Source organism: Phyllostomus discolor, chromosome X (genome assembly GCF_004126475.2).
Source record: "Phyllostomus discolor isolate MPI-MPIP mPhyDis1 chromosome X, mPhyDis1.pri.v3, whole genome shotgun sequence".
NCBI classification, from domain to species: domain Eukaryota; kingdom Metazoa; phylum Chordata; class Mammalia; order Chiroptera; family Phyllostomidae; genus Phyllostomus; species Phyllostomus discolor.
Window position 1 is genome coordinate 31,134,818 of NC_050198.1, and position 17,314 is coordinate 31,152,131.

The 17,314-nt window shown below is 51.2% G+C and overlaps 1 protein-coding gene across 6 annotated transcripts; it reads left to right on the forward strand.

Annotated features, from left to right (window-relative positions):
* Positions 1 to 2,377: 2,377 nt before the first annotated feature.
* CDK16 (cyclin dependent kinase 16) lies at positions 2,378 to 14,862 on the forward strand. Of its 6 annotated transcripts, none has more exons than XM_028522295.2 (16): positions 2,378 to 2,839; positions 7,964 to 8,174; positions 8,738 to 8,889; positions 8,989 to 9,114; positions 9,218 to 9,274; positions 9,372 to 9,486; positions 10,168 to 10,262; positions 10,363 to 10,425; positions 10,670 to 10,793; positions 10,932 to 11,052; positions 11,165 to 11,262; positions 11,346 to 11,451; positions 11,537 to 11,579; positions 11,713 to 11,803; positions 13,454 to 13,531; positions 13,617 to 13,865. In XM_028522295.2, exons 2-16 carry the CDS (start codon positions 7,970 to 7,972, stop codon positions 13,652 to 13,654), a joined length of 1,512 nt encoding a protein of 503 aa, XP_028378096.1. In that variant the 5' UTR covers positions 2,378 to 2,839; positions 7,964 to 7,969; the 3' UTR covers positions 13,655 to 13,865. The 6 variants fall into 6 exon arrangements, with proteins under 6 accessions (XP_028378096.1, XP_035872294.1, XP_035872295.1 ...); XM_036016401.1 differs by lacking the exon at positions 13,617 to 13,865 and adding an exon at positions 13,897 to 14,862 and having other exon boundaries at positions 2,437 to 2,839; positions 11,516 to 11,579; XM_036016402.1 differs by lacking the exon at positions 13,617 to 13,865 and adding an exon at positions 13,900 to 14,862 and having other exon boundaries at positions 2,437 to 2,839; positions 11,516 to 11,579.
* Positions 14,863 to 17,314: the final 2,452 nt, after the last annotated feature.

The window sequence follows — 17,314 nt, forward strand, 5'->3', positions numbered from 1 at the left end:
TATTGATGTTGGGTCAGTGTGGCTTACGTCCTTGGGGCAGATCCCTTCCCACCTAGCTCAAAGCACTCAGACCCTGGACAAGCCTTTGCCATCATGGTTCTCAGTGCCAGGAATGCCTGTGGTGCCATTTAGTTCAACCTCCCTGCTGCAGGAGTGCCTCACAGTCTTTTAATTAAAATATTTAGCTGAGGACATCTGTACAGGAGAAGACCCTTTCCTGCCCCAACCTTCCCTTCTCCCTCACCCCACCCCACCCCCATTTCCCCACCTGGTAGGTTTGTCCTGAGGCCTCCTAACTTTTGGCTGCTGATCGGTTAGATTAAGCAATAGGAGGCTCACCTCAGGTCCCACCAGATTGCATGCCCTGTCCCTGGTCTTAACCTAAACACTTCAGATAGTTGAAAATACCAGTATGGCTACCTGGTAGTGCCTGAGGAAGCCACTCATGCCTCTGTTCCTCTCTCAGCAACTTAAAGACTCTCATTCTGTCATTCAAACCTGGTTATTGGGAATAGCGCATCATATCCCTGAACCTGGCCTAACAACTTTCACAGCCTTTTCCTACATCCACTGCCTCCTGGGCCAGTGTCAGACCCATTATTGTGTATGCCCTTGGACATCTTCCTCTCATGACTTTTTTTTCTCTAATGTTCTCATCCTTCTACACTTTTTATTCCACACTAGGATATTGGGGACTGAGATGCTTTATCTCTGCCATCTAGTGGTTGTGCTAGCTGTGTAGGTCCAGTGGAGGTTTTCCCACCACAGACAGTTTTCCCACTAGTGCTGCTGTAGAGTACCCCAAAACACTTCACAACTGTGTCCACTGCCTCCACTATTGCAGCATTTGAGTCAAACACAAAATTCGTCTGCCCCCTTTTTCACTATCCCATCTCCATGGGTATTCTAGATACTTTGTTCACTGGGTCCTCCCCCATTACATGATTGTCCAGACACTTGTCCCTTTGCCACCACAGCTCATAGATCCTCTTGCTACTTTATTTGTATCTGACACTTTTCATCAAGAATCCTGCTTGCATCTTATTTCCCCAACACACGTCCTTTTACTTATATCTGTCTACAACACCATCAAGATAGGGCTCAGTGGGAAGGGGTTGGGTGGCTACACTTAGTCCCCCAAACCCAGCAGGCACAAAGGATGGTGGGACAAGGTTATCTTCTCTTTGCCTAGAATTATATGTCACTCAGTCATTCAACAAACATGTTGAGTGCTACAGCATTGCAGATGTCAGTAGATCAAAAAGGACCTGTTCTGGGCAGGGGTGAAACACACCACGGTTAAGTAAATTGCATTAGGAGTTGGTGCTATTCAGTAGGTCTGCGGATTTGGAATGATGAGGCTGCAGGTAGGTATTTTAAAATAGGGCAGTCAGGTAGTCAGGGAAGGCTTTATGAAGGTGACACTGAAGCAAGGACTTGGAAGACACGAGGGACTGAGGCATGTGAATGTATGAGGGAAGAGCATTCTAAACAGTCAACAAGTAAAGTCCCACAGGCTGGACTGTGCCTGCTTTATTCAGGAACAGCTAGGAGATTAGTACACTAGAGCAGAGGTGAGAAGAAAGGTTAGGGGATGAGATCAGAGAAGTGATGGACCTGATTGTCTAGCGCACAGTGGATCTTTGTCAAAAACTACTATTCCCATGATTGGTATATTGCCATTAGTATAAAACCTTACTGGAAAACTAGTGTGAGCAAGGCTGTCAAAGGGGAGTGCAGAACGGACGGGGAAGCTGGCTTTGGACTGGGGTGCAGGGTAGAATGTCCCCGAGGGCCTGCTGAACGTTACTGCCATTTGAATTGGGCTTGGTATAGTTTTCCAGGCAGAGAGGAAGGGGTGAGGGGTTAAGTCTGCCTGGCAGTGCTTGACACAACAAGCACCCAATAAAAGAAAGCCGCAGACCCGGGAGCGCCACGGGCGGGGCTCTGGCAGGTTAAAAAGTGAGGTGGCAGGAAAACCCAATTCAGGGCGCGAACGTAAAATGCTCGCACGAAACGTAGAAAAGACCCGCGTCTCTGCCGGAAGTCTCAAGCACGCGCAGTAATGCACTCGCTGGTCTAAAGGTCCGCCTTCCTTCTCAGTCTAGGTTCCACCCCGAGAGCCCTGCTGAAGAGGATGGGAGGGGTTAAGGGCAGGACAAAAGTCAATTAAGCGCTCTTGGCCAGTCAGCTTGCGGGATATTCAGCCTCTGATGAAAGGAGCTGAGAACAAAAAGGAAGGCCCGCCCCCTCCTCCCCGCCCCGCCGGCGATGAAAACTGGGCCCCCGGCGAAGTCACGCCCCTTCAGCCCAGCCACGCCCTTCATTCTTGCACTGCCTCACCCCAGGGAGCAAGTGCGATTGGCTGGGCGACACCTCAAAGGGCGGGGCTGCACGCGGTCACAGTGGAAATAAGCTAGCGGTGTGGGAGTGGAGGCATTAGGAGGCAGAGCAGCTGGGCGAGTAAAGGCCAATAATTCTCCAGGCCGCTTGTCCCAGAAAAGTCATCTCGCGAACCTTTAAAATTCCTGCTTCCCAAGGTTCCTCAAGGGACTGGGACTGACTGTTTCATCTTTTTACTCCTTGCAAAAGTCCCGTATGCCACCATGCGGATGTACCAAGTGAGAACAAGTAGGGGAAGCGAATGGTGACTGGTACGCTGGTTACTAGCTGCTGCCCACTTACTAGCAAATTTCTAGCCAGAACGGAACTCAGTACTAAATAACCTCTACAGTTCTCCCTGGCGAGGTTCCAGGGTTGGCACCACATTTCCTGGTGGGCACGCAATGGCCGCGTCCCCTCCCGTGGCGGACGGGTCTCTTGGTACGCGCAGTCTGAGGTGAGTCCCCTCCTGCCCACTTCACCGTGTCCAGCGCGTGCGTGCGCATGCGCGGAGCGCGGCGCGCGCGGTGGTTGGGTCGTGGGCTGTACAGCCCTGGGATCCGCGGGGTCTCCGCGAGCAGTGCGCTCTGAGCCGCGAGCCGCCGTGAGCTCTCGGGTTCGAACCGACGCCGACGAGCCCGGGGGCATCGCCCGCAGCGGCGAAGCTCATGGAGGGCTGAGCGGGACGCCGCCTCCGCCTCAGCCGCCGCCGCCGCCGCCGCCGCCTCCTCCTCCTCAGCCGGCGGCGGCCCGGGCCCAGCAGCCATGGCCGAAGACTACTGGGACGGGCGCCTGCGGCGTACAGGAGGAGGAGAAGGAGGTCGCGCGGCCTCAGCCCAGGCCGCCGCCCCAGGCGCCTCCGCGCCGGCCCCGCGGCGCTGAGGTTGCACGCGCGCCCCCGCCGGTGAGCGCGTCACCGAAACATGGGCTGGGGGCTGCCCTTTTCTCTTACAGAACCAACCCAGACGCCGGGCGGTGCCCCGGGGTCTGGGCTGCACTATCAGCATGGTCCCCCTCCCCGCAGCGCGTTGCCCAGAATGCAGCGGGGCAGGGGGTCATTCAGTGCCTCCCTGACCTTGGCCCCGCCCTGGGCCAGGTCTGGGAGCTGGGGTTGGGAAGCACTGTGGGTGCTAATGAGGAACGGAGTGACCAAGGACTAGAGGGTGTGGAAATGGGTGGCAGAGTGGTGAAAGTCGAGGTTTGCTAATGGGGGCCTGAGTTAATGAAGGGGTCGGAGTTGTGTAAGGTTTGGGGCCCAGTATGTGCTAATGGGGGGGCAGTGCAATGGGTGGAGGGATCCAGTCGTGTGTAATAGGCAAGCGAGTGTCATAGAAGTGCCGAGATAGGCAAATGGGGTTCTAGCTATAGAAGAGCCCTCTGTGTTAACGGGGATGATAGGGTGGTAGAGGTACCGGAAAATGTGCTAACAGGATCAGGGTTTGAAGCCCTGTGTGTGGTGATGAGGGTCTGGATGGTGTTAATACTGTGTATTTTCCCATGAGGGACTGCAGTGTGTGAGGGTCCAGAGTGGAGGGCAGGGTAGTGGAAGAACTCTAGTGTTGACAGTTTGCTAATGGGGGTCATAGCTATAGAGGGTATGTGTCTGTAGTAATAAAAGCCTGGGTAGTATGAGGCCCAGTCTATGCTTATGGGGGCAGAGCACTGGAAAACCTGAGCCTGTGCTAATGGCTATCAGTTGTGGATATATGGGTGGGGGTGAGGGATGTGTGTGAATGTAAGTGTAAGAGCGTCAGTGTATTCAGGGTGAAGATGATGTGAGATTAGTGTCTGTCCAAGAGGACTGGGGATGTGAGACTCTGGGGCAGGTTGATATATGAAGTCTGACTGCTAATGTGGGTTTAGAGCCATGGAGGAGCTTAAATGTGTGCAAGTTGGGGGAAAGTCAGAGCTGTATGAGGCCTGGAATATGCTAATGAGAGTCAGAATATTGTGAAGACTCTGTGTGCTTGGGTCTGTGGAAGACTGGTATGTGTTGAGGTTCCAGGGAGTGCTTATAGGGCGTAGAGCTCTGGAGGGTTTCTTGTGCAATAAGGAGGATAAGGGCTGTGAAGGGATCCAGGTGTGAACCAGCAGGGGTTATAGCTGTGGAGGAGTTGAAGCAAAGATAAATAAGGAACAGGAATAAGTGAAGGTCTAGGTGTGCTAATGTGGATTAGAGCCAGGGATGGCTGAAGTGTGTGCTAATGGGGGTTTGGGCTGAATGAAGACCTGTGTGAACTAATGAAGGTCAGGCCATTATAGAATAGTGTGTTTGTCCCTGGAGATAGGACTGTAAGGGATCAGGGTGTGCTAATGGGGAGGCACTGTGTGAGGCCCAGTGTGTGTTAATAGGGGTCAGGGTGAAGTGAAGGTCTAGCTTGTGCTGATAGGAGGTGGCAGGGACAGGGTAGTGGGAGGACTGGAATTTGTATTAATGATAGTCATAGCTGTGGAGAGGGGTCTGAGTGTGGGTGAAAACAGTTGGGTCAGGGATCTGCATGGTTCACTTTGTATTAATAGGATTTAGGGCAGTGTGAAAATCCATTGAGTGCTAATGTGGGTCAGCTGTAGAGGGTCCCAAGTGCATGTTAATAGGGGTCAGAATCATGTAGGGGGAGCAGTGTGTTAATAGGGGGTGAGTGCTGTGGAGAAGCTGACAGGCAGCTGGGCCTGGGAGGAGCCCAGGAATGTGGTGGTAGGAGTTAATTTAGAAGATTCTGTGCTCTGTTGGGGCTTTGTGTGCTGGCGGCAGTTGGAGATAAAAGGACATTGCAGGTGCTGATAGCAGTTAAAATAGCAAAAGAGTTTCTTGAAGGTCCAGTGTGTGCTTATGGGAGTCTGGACAGGATGAGAATGGAATGTTCCTGTGGGAGTTAAGAGTGTGAAGACTGCTTCCTCAGTCGTCGGGGTGGTGTGAGGTTGGTGAGTGTCCTTGGGTATGGGTGTATTCAAGTTTTACTGCATATTAATGTTCAGATGTCTCTGTTCACAGGGGCCTGCACAGGGCCCCCTTGCTGGGGGTGTTGCATGATACAAAAATTTTGTGCCCCATCCTCTTAAAATCCCCCCAAAACTGAATTCTGGAACATGTCCAGCCACTGGAATTTCCAGTTAGCAGTCATGGACCCATGGCTCCTTCTGGCTCCCTCCTCATTGTCCAGCCAGCCTTACCTACCCCAGGTCCTCCACTCCCTGCCACAACAAATTGACTGGGCATCTGTGCCATATGGACACAAGACAGTCTTTGGGGGCTGGCCATGCCTCACATTTCTCATCCTCGGGTCCAGTGTTCAGCCTCCTGGGTCAGGATTTTGTTGTTGTTATTCTGGGTTCTCTGGATGGACATCATCCTCTTTACTGAGGTCTTTCTACTAGGCTGGCCCCTCTGCCCCTCCTGAGGGTAGTCAGGTCAGACAGGAAGAAGCTGGTGTGGGGACTGCTGGAGTAACACCTGATTTCAAGGTAACAGATGACCCACTTCTCTCCTCGGATCCATCCCCAGCCTCATCCTCGACCTCCTATCTAGTTTCACTTCCCTTGGGCCCAGGGCCATCTTAGGCCCTGCTGTGAGTCCAGATGGTTCCTGGGGCAGGTCTTTCCCCCTCCTTGCTGGCCCAGAGCCCAGGAGGAAGCAGAAGAAGGCCAGCCTAAGCCTTTTGGTGGCCCTGTTCCCTCCAGCAGCCGCATCTAGGTAGGTCATCTTGCTGCTGCCAGCGTCCCTGAGACACCTTGTCTGGGGTTGTTCATGACTAGCAGGGATTCACCCTGCTCACCCTATTAGAGGTTGATTGCAGGTCCTCAGCCCCCTGATTTCACTCATTTCTGCCATAAGCACTTTTTGAGCATCTACTCTGTGTCAGTCACTGTTCCATGTCCTTAGGACATAGCCGTGACCTCAGGACATAGACAGAAATCTGCTCTGAAGGAATTGATCTTTTAGTTATGGCGCTGAGGAGACAGACAGTAAAGAAATAAAGAAACCAAGAAGTAGGTGGTGTCATTTCTGAGGAGGTGATGAGTTCTCAGGGATAATTGGCAAGGTGAGGGAGCACAGGATGGTTGAGATTTTTCACAGGGTTATTTGTAGAGCAGGGGTGTCCAACCCGCAGCCCACAGGCTGCATGCAGCCCAAGATGGCTGTGGATGCGGCCCAACACAAAATCCTAAATTTACTTAAAACATTATGAGATTTATGTTTTGTGATTACACCTCACGATGTATTTAATGTGTGGCCCAAGACAACTCTTCTTCCGGTGTGGCCCAGAGACACCAAAAGGTTGGACACCCCCTGTAGGGGGTTATCTATGAAAGAGGTAATCCCTGGCTGATGTGGCTTACTTGGTTGGGCATCATGCGGCAAAGCAAAAGGTCCCAGATTTGATTTCCGGTCAGGGCACATGCCTGGGTCGCAGTTTTGGTCCCAGCCAGGGTGCGTGCAAGAATCAGGCCCTCAAGATCGATGTTTCTCTCTCACATTAATGTTTCTTTCCCTCCCTTTCTCCTTACCTTCCCCTCTATCTAAAATAAATAAATAAAATATTTTTTTATTTCAAAGAAAAAGGTAATATTTGAGCAGTGACCCATAGTGGGTGATGGAGTGAGCTGTTTTTGAAAACTGGGGGAACAGTCAATGCAAAGGCTCTGAGATATGACTGCTGGGCATGATTGCAAGACAGCAACTAGTAATGATTGAGGGGGAGAGTGAGGGCAGAGAGGTAATAAGGATGAATGGGACAAGACCTTGTGGGCCACATTGAGGACTGGGACATTTATTGGGGGTTATAAGGGAGATGTGGCACATTCTCAATTAGAGGATATATGTGAGCTGGTTTGTAAAAATCTGGGTGGGACCCTGTAAGTCCCAAGCTGATTGAATCTTTCAGGCAGCCCTCAGGACAAGTTGGTATGCATTGAGGTCCCCCCACAACCCCACTTAGTGGTTGGGTCTGCATAGGACCTTCCCTACCCACCCCCCTTACCTGGGTGGATCAGTGGGATAGTCCACTATCACTATGACAATGGTTGCTAGGGGAGGTGGGAGATCCTTATGGCCATAAGGAACGGTCTGCCTTGGCAGTTGGGGGTGATGTTGAGCTGGTGCCGGCGGAAATTGCCATCCTATGGGTATACTCAGGGCCATGTCAGTCGTTCTGAGGTCCTGGGCAATGCCCCCGCCCCACCCATGATTGGGTTCATCACTGATGCTGTATCCAAGAATGCCTGCAGTGGAGCCGCCTGCTCCCACAGCGAAGCTGCCCCCATAGATACCAACATTCCATCAGTTGAACCCTTGCTTTTAGCTAGCCACCTAAGACTCAGGACTCAGGTAGGCTACTTAGGAACAGGGTCCCCAGGGGCAGGCTGTAGGTAAGGAGGCACTGCTTGACAAGGGTCCCTCTCCATGCCAGGTTTCCAGGAATCCTTAGTGGTTCCAGGGCTCCACAGTGGTTGGGTGGACACTGGCACAAGTTTATGTCAGTGTGCCTCACTAGTTTGTGATGGGTTTTAGGGGGCCTGTGGTGGTCAGGCAGATGCTAACATGGGGCCCATTCCCATCTATACCCCGTCCCCACTCTCACAGGTAGCCATGGATCGGATGAAGAAGATCAAACGGCAGCTGTCAATGACACTCCGAGGGGGCCGAGGTGTAGACAAGACCAATAGTGCCCCTGAACAGATAGGTCTGGATGAGGGTGGCGGTGGCGGAGGCAGTGACCTTGGAGAGGCCCCCACCCGTGCTGCCCCCGGGGAACCTTGCTCTGGACGGGCGGCACTACTCAGCTCTGCACCAGGTGAGTCTACTGACCCCCTAGACTGGTCCCCAGGTGCTGCCTCCCAGCTGAGTTCCTATTAGACTTGGTGTTATTTTCACTTTACTTTCTCCATTTTCTTCCCTTTCCCTGCTATCATCTCTTATTACCCTTTCTTTATCTGTCCATCTGTGCCCCTTTTGTTGGCTTTCTGCTGAGGCCTCGGGGAGGGAGGATACCTCCTTGTTGCAGCTGCCCCAAGCCTCCTTTTATCTTTCTACACTCTGCTAGCCCCCTTAGGCCTTGAAGCACCTGCCTGCCTTGGGCCTTTAGCTATCTCTGCCTGCCCCTGGCTCCAGGCTAGCCGAAGTCTCAGCTCACTCCTGGAACCAGGTGCTCTACTAGGCCACTATTCCCCCTGCTCCATTCAAACTTCCTGACCTGTCTGAACCTCCCTAGGCCTTGCCACTCTCTCCCTGAGGGACCCTCGGCTGCTCTGGGGCTGAATGCACATGTATATGATGAGGGAATGTATTCATAAGGAAGAGGGTGCCCTGGGGCTCCATATTCTATCTGGCCTTCCTTCCCCCTGTCCCCACCACCAGAGATTGTACACGAGGACTTGAAGATGGGGTCTGACTTGAAGATGGGGTCTGACGGAGAAAGTGACCAGGCTTCAGCCACATCCTCAGATGAGGTGCAGTCGCCAGTGAGGGTGCGCATGCGCAATCATCCCCCACGCAAGATCTCCACCGAGGTGCTTAATCCCCTGTCAGGGCGGTGCCTGGGCTGAAAAAGAGGGTTGGACCTAAGGCGGTGGAGCTCATGGTCCTGTTTCTCCTGTCTTGCCTGCTAGGACATCAACAAACGCCTATCACTACCAGCTGACATCCGGCTGCCTGAGGGCTACCTTGAGAAACTGACCCTCAATAGCCCCATCTTTGACAAGCCCCTTAGCCGCCGCCTCCGCCGTGTCAGCCTGGTGAGCATCTTCTGTCCTTTCTTCCGCCTCCTCCTCCCATTTCCCTCCCTTCCCCCCATCCCCTCCCCTGAGCTTGCTTCAACCTGCCTCCTCTACCCTACAGTCTGAGATTGGCTTTGGGAAACTGGAGACCTACATCAAGCTGGACAAGTTGGGCGAGGTGAGGGACAGCCAGGAGGTCCATGATAGGGATGGGGGTCAGTGGGAACTCCCTGCCGTCTCAAGTTCCTCTCCTGTAACTGTTCCTCATTCCCTAGGGTACCTATGCCACTGTTTACAAAGGCAAAAGCAAGCTCACAGACAACCTTGTGGCACTCAAGGAGATCAGACTTGAACACGAAGAGGGGGCACCTTGCACCGCCATCCGGGAAGGTACTGACATCTGGGAAGATCTGCCCATGGCTTCCTGGGCACTCCCCATGGTGCACACACACATGCCCCATGATGAGAACAGAGACTGGGGGTTCAGGTACTTCCCTCCTGATACTCTGGGCTTTGCAAGAAAGTGTACATCACTCACACATCTAAGTAATAATCAGGGTAACCAGGAATCTGGTCCTGTTTGGATGAGAGACAGATGAATTGGAAAGCAAGATTCTTGCTTTGGTTTTAAGAACATCCCTGAAAGTGCTCACCAATTTACCTGATATAATAATTATGGTCAGAACATCATGTGCAAGGAATTTGAATTGCATAGAAATGGAGTGTGCAAACTCAGTTTCACATGAAGCTGCAGGCCTGTGTATGGAGGGTTAAAGCAAGGCCTCTGTCTAGAAATCAACAGTGGGTTTTGAAAATCTAGTGTCACATAAGCCTGAGACTTCAATCCCGTGTTCTTGTTCCACACTTTTCTCTGAGTTTTAGTTTCCTTGTCCAGAACATGAGAACATACCTTCCTGGCATTAGATGGGTTAGAGCTGGTGGCTATGAGCCACCACTCCAAACAGCACAGAGGAAGAACGAAACCCTGGGCTTGTCCTTGTCTAGTTTTCATCTCTATCCTGAGAGTGGGGCCCTGACTCTTTCCCTGTGTTACTTCCACGCTTCCTGCAGTGTCCCTGCTCAAGGACCTCAAACATGCCAACATCGTCACGCTACATGACATTATCCATACGGAGAAGTCCCTCACCCTTGTCTTTGAGTACCTGGTAAGGTTGGGTGGCAGTGGGTCTTGGGAGAGGGAGTTGGGAGATGGCCAGGAACCACATGATATGACCCTCTTTCCTCTGCCTGCTTTTCTTTCCTCAGGACAAAGACCTGAAGCAGTACCTGGATGACTGTGGGAATGTCATCAACATGCACAACGTGAAAGTGGGTGTGGGGCAGGAAGCAGGGCACAAGGGGGTTTCTACTGACCCACTCCACCCCACAAATTTCCCAGAAATGACTTCCCATTTGGCTTTTTTGCTAGGAGCCATTGGAGGGCATTGGGACCCTGTCCTCTTTTGTGAGACAAGGCTTTGGGCTTAATGTCTGTAGGAGGGAAAGCAGTGCCTGCTGGGAGTCAGGCTGCTGGATACTCTTTGATCTCTGCTTGCCATTTCTGGGTCCCCAGCTGTTCCTGTTCCAGCTGCTCCGTGGCCTGGCCTATTGCCACAGGCAGAAGGTGCTACACCGGGACCTCAAGCCCCAGAACCTGCTCATTAATGAGAGAGGAGAGCTCAAGCTGGCCGATTTTGGTACCCTTGGCCTCCCCTTCTTCCCAAAGATCCCCCAGCCTATGTCCCAGCCTCTCCCTTCTCCTTGACCACCTAGTTTTAGTCCCCCAGACTGCCCAGGACCACCTCAATTCCAGCTGCCCCCTTTCCACCTACCAGGTTTGGCCCGGGCCAAGTCAATTCCAACCAAGACCTACTCCAATGAGGTGGTGACACTCTGGTACCGGCCCCCTGACATCCTGCTTGGGTCCACAGACTACTCCACCCAGATTGACATGTGGTGAGGACAGGTGGAAATGTAGCAGGGGGCCATGCAGTAAATGGGGTGGCTTGGTCCCAACGGCCAACCAGCCCACTGCCTCCTATTTATTCACTGTGCCCTCCCTGCTCAGGGGTGTGGGCTGCATTTTCTACGAGATGGCCACGGGCCGGCCCCTCTTCCCAGGCTCCACGGTGGAGGAGCAGCTGCACTTCATCTTCCGCATCTTGGGTGAGGAGGCACGAGCCCAAGGAGCTGTGGGGACATGCAGGATGGCTCTGTGAGATGCCTAGGGTAACGCCTCTTCCCACCAGGAACCCCAACTGAGGAGACATGGCCAGGCATCCTGTCCAATGAAGAGTTCAAAACACACAACTACCCCAAGTACCGTGCCGAGGCTCTTTTGAGCCATGCACCCCGGTGAGGCTGGTGGGTGGGTGGGTGTGTGTTAGGTGCCAGAGTACCCAAACTCAATTTAAAGCAGGTCCCTTTGTCCTTGTGTTAGACTTGATAGCGATGGGGCTGATCTCCTCAACAAGCTGCTGCAGGTGAGACCACCTTCCTGAGCCAGCCTTGGGCACTGAGGGTGTGGGGAAATGGGGAACTCCAGGAATGGGGACGAAGAGAGGCCTACTCTGTGAAAGTGTCAATACTCCATGTCCCCCCACAACACACACTCAGTTTGAAGGTCGCAATCGGATCTCCGCAGAGGACGCCATGAAACACCCATTCTTCCTCAGTCTGGGGGAGCGGATCCACAAACTTCCTGACAGTGAGTGGAGCTGGGGAATGGAGTGGTCTGTGGGGGTGCTGTGGGAAACAGGACTGCCTGCAGACAGCTGAGCAGGTTGTGTTAGGACTCTGCTACAACACCTCTAAGGGAGTACAGCTTTGTTCACATGTGTGATGTTTATTACAAACAAGTTGCTTAGTTTTCAGTTCCTTTATATTTCATGGAAATTCTCAAGTATATATTACAGTAAATACAATATCATTTTACCTTTTTTAAATGTTTAAAAGATTTTATTTATTTTATTATTTTAGAGAGAGGGGAAGGGGAGAAACATTAATGTGCGGTTGCCTCTCACACGTCCCCTGCTGGGAACCTGGCCCACAACCCAGGCATCCCTAGACTGGGAATTGAACCTGCGACCTTTTGCTTCACAGGGAGGTACTCAGTCCACTGAGCCACACCAGCCAGGGCTCACTTTACCTTTTTCTTTTAAAGTAAACATTTCCTTGTAAAGTATATACTGAGAAATGCCCAGATCACAAGTATACAGCATAATGAATTTTCACAAACTTAATACACACGTGAAACCAGCATACAGGTCAAGAAACAGGACGTCAGAAGCTCCCCCAAAGTGTGCTCTTGGTTCCTTCAGATATTCCCAGCCCCTCCCCAAGGGTTACCACTAGATGGACTTCTAACAGCTTAGATAAATTTTCCCTGTCCTTGTACTCTGCAGAAATGGAATCACATGGGGTGTTCTCTTTTTACATCTGACTTCTTAAAACTTTTAATGTGTATATTATAAAATTACATTTGTTTATACATTAGACCAAATAATAATATGAGTCCCAAAGTATTAGGTCAGCAGCTCATGGTCAATCTGGTCTTATCTGTACTACCTCTGATTATTTTGAATCAAATCCTGGATATATTATATACATCTATAAATAATTTCAGTGTATATATATAAAATAATTTTTAAACATACAACAATATTGCCCTAGCTGCTGTGACTCAGTGGATTGAGTGCCGACCTGTGAACTGAAAGGTTGCCAGTTTGATTCCCAGTCAGAGCACATGCCAGGGTTGTGGGCCAGGTCCCCAAGTGGGGGGTGTGCAAGAGGCAACTGATAGATGTGTCTCTCACACATCAATGTTTCCCTCCCTCTCTCCCTTCCTTCTCCTCTCTCTAAAAGTAAATAAATAAAGTCTTTTAAAAAGTGAATATATAATAATATCATTATCACACCTAAAAAAATTGATCTGCTTCTCATATCTCTATGCTGGACCTTACCTTTATTTAAAGTAAACATTTCTTTGTAAAGTGTATACTGAGAAATGCCCAGATCATAAGTATACAGCACAATGAATTTTCATAACACACATGTGAAACCAGCATATAGGTCAGGTCAAATCCCAAACACCATCCATCACTTAGACTTAGGTGGTAATTGTAATACAGTTATCACAGTTGATAAAATCAGTAATGACTTCTTCATGCCATGTAATAGTCCATATTCCTTTTTTCCTAGATGTAGCTGGTTTGTGTGTGGGATTATTTGACAGATGAAAGTCAAGCCTTTCAAAGAAAAGGCAACATTTTCTAATTCCCCCAATGGGGCTATATGGGAGGTGGTCCTGGATGGCCCCATGGATTATTCCCTACTTCTCTCTCTTCTCCACCCACAGCTACTTCCATATTTGCACTAAAGGAGATCCAGCTACAAAAGGAGGCCAGCCTTCGCTCTTCGTCGATGCCTGACTCAGGTAGGTATTACCTTCATCCTCTTCTCTGTCCCTTCCACCTACCTGCTTGTTCACCAACAGCCATCAGCTCTGCTTTCACCCGCAGGCAGGCCAGCTTTCCATGTGGTGGACACCGAGTTCTAAGCCAGAGACCCAGGCCCCAGCAGGCAGCAGCTGGAGGGATGCCACACCCCTCACAGGGCAGCCCCCAACTGCATTCTCCCTGCTTGCTGCCTGCCTGCCTGCCTGCCTGCCTGATTCATGCTCACCTGCCCACATGTTCCCTGCTGCCTGTCCAAACATCCAACCATTGGCCTGTCTGCTGGGTGCTAACAAAGCTCTCATCGCTCCTTCACCTGGTCTGTCTGTCTCTCTCTCTGTCTTAGTAGTTGCCGGCGGACAGCATGGCCGTGCCAGCCTCCCACACTGAGGCCAGGCCTATACTCCTACCCATCATAACCCTCCCCCAGGACCACTACCCCATGGCCAGCCAGGGGTCCAGAGCTAGCCCAGGCTGGGGATCTCAACTCACAAGATGTGGCAATGCCTTGGGTCTGAGGTTTTCCCTGCCTGCTCTCCTGCCTGCCCCACCTGCCTCATGTTGTGTGGGCCTTTTTGTTTGTTTGTTTGTTTCATTCATTGTTGTTTTCTAATTATTTTAAATAAGGTTTTCATTTTTTAAATGCAATATCTCTGTATACTGGCTGGGCCCCACCCCCTGCGTGTGGCCCTCCCACAGTATTTTGTGCAATGAAGCCCCACTCCCAGCCTTTCCAAGGCAGGAACACAGCCCCCATTCAGAACCCTGACCATCACCAGATCCTGGGGTTGGCTAAGGGAAAGCATGCCTCAACCATTCACCTCCCTATCCCCCCGCCTGCCATCCCCAGCCGCAGAGGTACCTGAGGACTACCGGAGACTCTGGGAAATGGATGAGGTGGGGGGCCCCCACTCTTTCCCTCCTGCAGTTCTATAGCTGGGGCCTCCTTCCTTCTCAGGGTCTCCTTGGCCTAGCCCTCTTGCCCCCATCCCACTCGGTGCTGTTGAGTAGTGGCCCTGCCAGGAGCTGAACAACTCAGCGAGGAGCCATAATGTGTATATGTGCACAGGCAGGGACAGAGGGGCGCGTGGGGGGTTGTGCCCAGATGTTAACCCCTAACCCCTGGGGAGGGTGAGGCAGGGCAGGGACAGTCTCTGGGGTCAGTCCCAGATGGGTGGTTACCTCCCCTTCCTCCACTCTAAACCCTGGGGCCCTCAAGTGGGGTGGGAGGGCATGGGTGGGGGCCCTCCTAGTGGGGTTTGGGAGGTGGGGTTCCTGAATGCACCATATTCTCTGTATTAAATATTAAAAAGTCTAAAGTGAAAATTGTGACTGCAAATCCCTATAGGGGTGAGGGTGGACTTGACCCAGGGTGAATACTAGGGCTTTGGCAAATTCATGCCTGGTCCTCATCATCTAGGAGAGCACTGGGAGTGGGCCAGGGATATGTCACAACTGTGAAAAAGGTATTTGAGGGGTTGCACATACATCAGTGAAACACTGAATTGAAGCAGGTAAGACAGGCTGAACAGAGGATGGGCTAAGAGGAGTTAGATTTACCCAAGAATTAGGAAGCCAGATGGAGGGTGGAGACAAGATGGTATAGAGAAGCTGTTTGAAAGAAACATGGAAAGCCCAGTAAAACCAGGAGGTGGGGAGATGAGACAGAGAGAGGCCCAGTATGACTACCACATGTCAGACCTAGACATCATGAGGTAGGCCAGTTGGAGAGAGACTATAAGAAGGTAAATTTTGGACCACTGAGTAAGTAGGGAAATCCTGTAGTACTTGGATTAAAAATTGGGAGTGGGTCCATCAATGAGCTGCGAGTTTGAATTATTGGTGTCTAGGAAGAAATCGAAGCCATGGTGAGGTATGGGTGAAATGACCTTGGGAAGGATGCAATAGTTTGAGAGGCAGCCCCTGTCCCACCATTTTGGGCAAAGCCAAGAATAAGCTTCCAAGCAGAATAGGCGGGGTGGGCAGGGCCAGACAAATGCTGCAGGTAATAGTCAGCCTAACTAAGTAACTGGTTACTGAAGCACAGCCTCAGGAGCCCAAAGGCGTCCAATCATTTTGCTATGTCCCTGTAAGCACTTGGGACATAAATCAGTTTGCAGCATTATGGTTCCATGATGGCTGCCATGTGCCCAAAGATGGGAAAGCAAGCAGGGAAAACAGGGCACCCTTCTTCCAGCCTGTTTCCTTGTAACAGGTCTGCAGCTTCCACAAAGTTCCTCCACAGACTTCTTGTGCCATCCCTTGGCTAGAATAAGATGATATGGCCACCTGTGGCAGTAAGGGAGGCTGGGAAAATGACCTTGCAAGGGGGAACAAGATGGCCAGGCCAGACTTAGAAGGGCTAGAATTCATGTGACTGCCCTGGGAAGGACCATTGGTGTGGGCAGAAGTTGGCCCCCAGAAGGTAAAGAGACAGTCCAGGTCTGGGGAGGGAGGCCTTTTGGATGCTAGGAAAGACAGGCTACCCAGATAAATGGGGGGAGGGGGGGGTCTGCAGAGAGGCAACAAGAAGAGTCAATTCAGAGTGTCAAGATACAGCTGGTCTTGGAGAGCAATGACAGACTCAAGTGACACTGGGGTCCCTCAGGTGAAAGGGTGCTGCTTTTTCTGAGTTTACACAACTGAGTTGTGAACCCCTCATCTGTGCCAGGTCTGGGCTGGGGGTTAGAATCAGTAACAAAGACAATCCCTGCCCTGCAGAGGTTAACTAAACACAGAGGTAAATTATGACATTGTGTGTATGGGGGTGGGGTTGAAATTGTTCAGAGAGGGGGTATTCTGGACACTCCAGGTCCAGGGAACCTGTGTACATGAGTCTAGAGGTGGGGAAGGACAAGGTGTGTTACTGCTTGTGGGAATGAGTGGTAAAGTGAAGGAAGCCACTGAAACAGACCCAGAATCATAAGCCTGTCTTGGGGAATTTGTGGGTTGGTCAGGTGGGGATAGCCAATCTACAGGTAGATGCAGGGAGCCAGAGGGACCAACATACACCTGAAACTAATACAATATTGAATGTCAAATGTAATTGAAAAATAAAAGTTATCACCAACAGGTGGGGCCAAGAGCCCTAGCAGAAAAAAGAATGGCATAGCCTAGTGCAGTGATTCTGAGCTGGAAATAATCCTGCCCCACCCCTATGGGACATTTGGCAATGTTTGGAGACACTTTAGTTGTCCCATCTGGCGAGTATCTATGGTAGGTAGAGGCCAGGGATGCAGCAAAACATCTGTTTCCCACGAGAGAGAAATGCCAACAGTGTCTAGGTTGAGAAATCCTGGCCTTGTACAATGGTTCTTAAACTTTTGGTCTCAGGATCCTTTTATATAATTCAAGTTGAAGACACCCAAAAGCTTTTTTCTCTTATGTCATGTAGCCTCTGGAAAATTCCACCGCTCATGAAAGAGGGAATGACAGTAAAAATAGTTTTGACTTAGTGAACCTGCTGAGAGGATCTCCTGAACAGTGGAAAGCCAGGACCACAGTTCGGGAATCTGTCATGATTTAAGGTCACAGGTCTGGAATCCGGGATTCCTGAGTTCGAACCACAGCTCAGCCACTTAACTAGCTTGGGCAAAGTGAATTAACATTTCTGGTCCTCGGCTTGTCCCCCTGCCCCACCCCCTGCCGCCTCCGTGGGCGACAATGATACTATCTGCTGCCTAAGGTTACTATTTACGTACAATAAAGCAGGGCTATTACTATCATTGCTGTAACTCCGACAAATACACAGGGCCTGGGACTGA

What these genes read in the sequence shown, in the direction of transcription:
- CDK16 (XM_036016401.1), top strand. Translation starts at nt 7,970, where the DNA reads ATGGATCGGATGAAGAAGATCAAACGGCAGCTGTCAATGACACTCCGA. An exon ending in CTTTTGAGCCATGCACCCCG is followed by an intron (nt 11,452 to 11,515) that starts GTGAGGCTGGTG and finishes AATTTAAAGCAG; the next exon opens with GTCCCTTTGTCCTTGTGTTA. An exon ending in GATCCACAAACTTCCTGACA is followed by an intron (nt 11,804 to 13,453) that starts GTGAGTGGAGCT and finishes CTCCACCCACAG; the next exon opens with CTACTTCCATATTTGCACTA.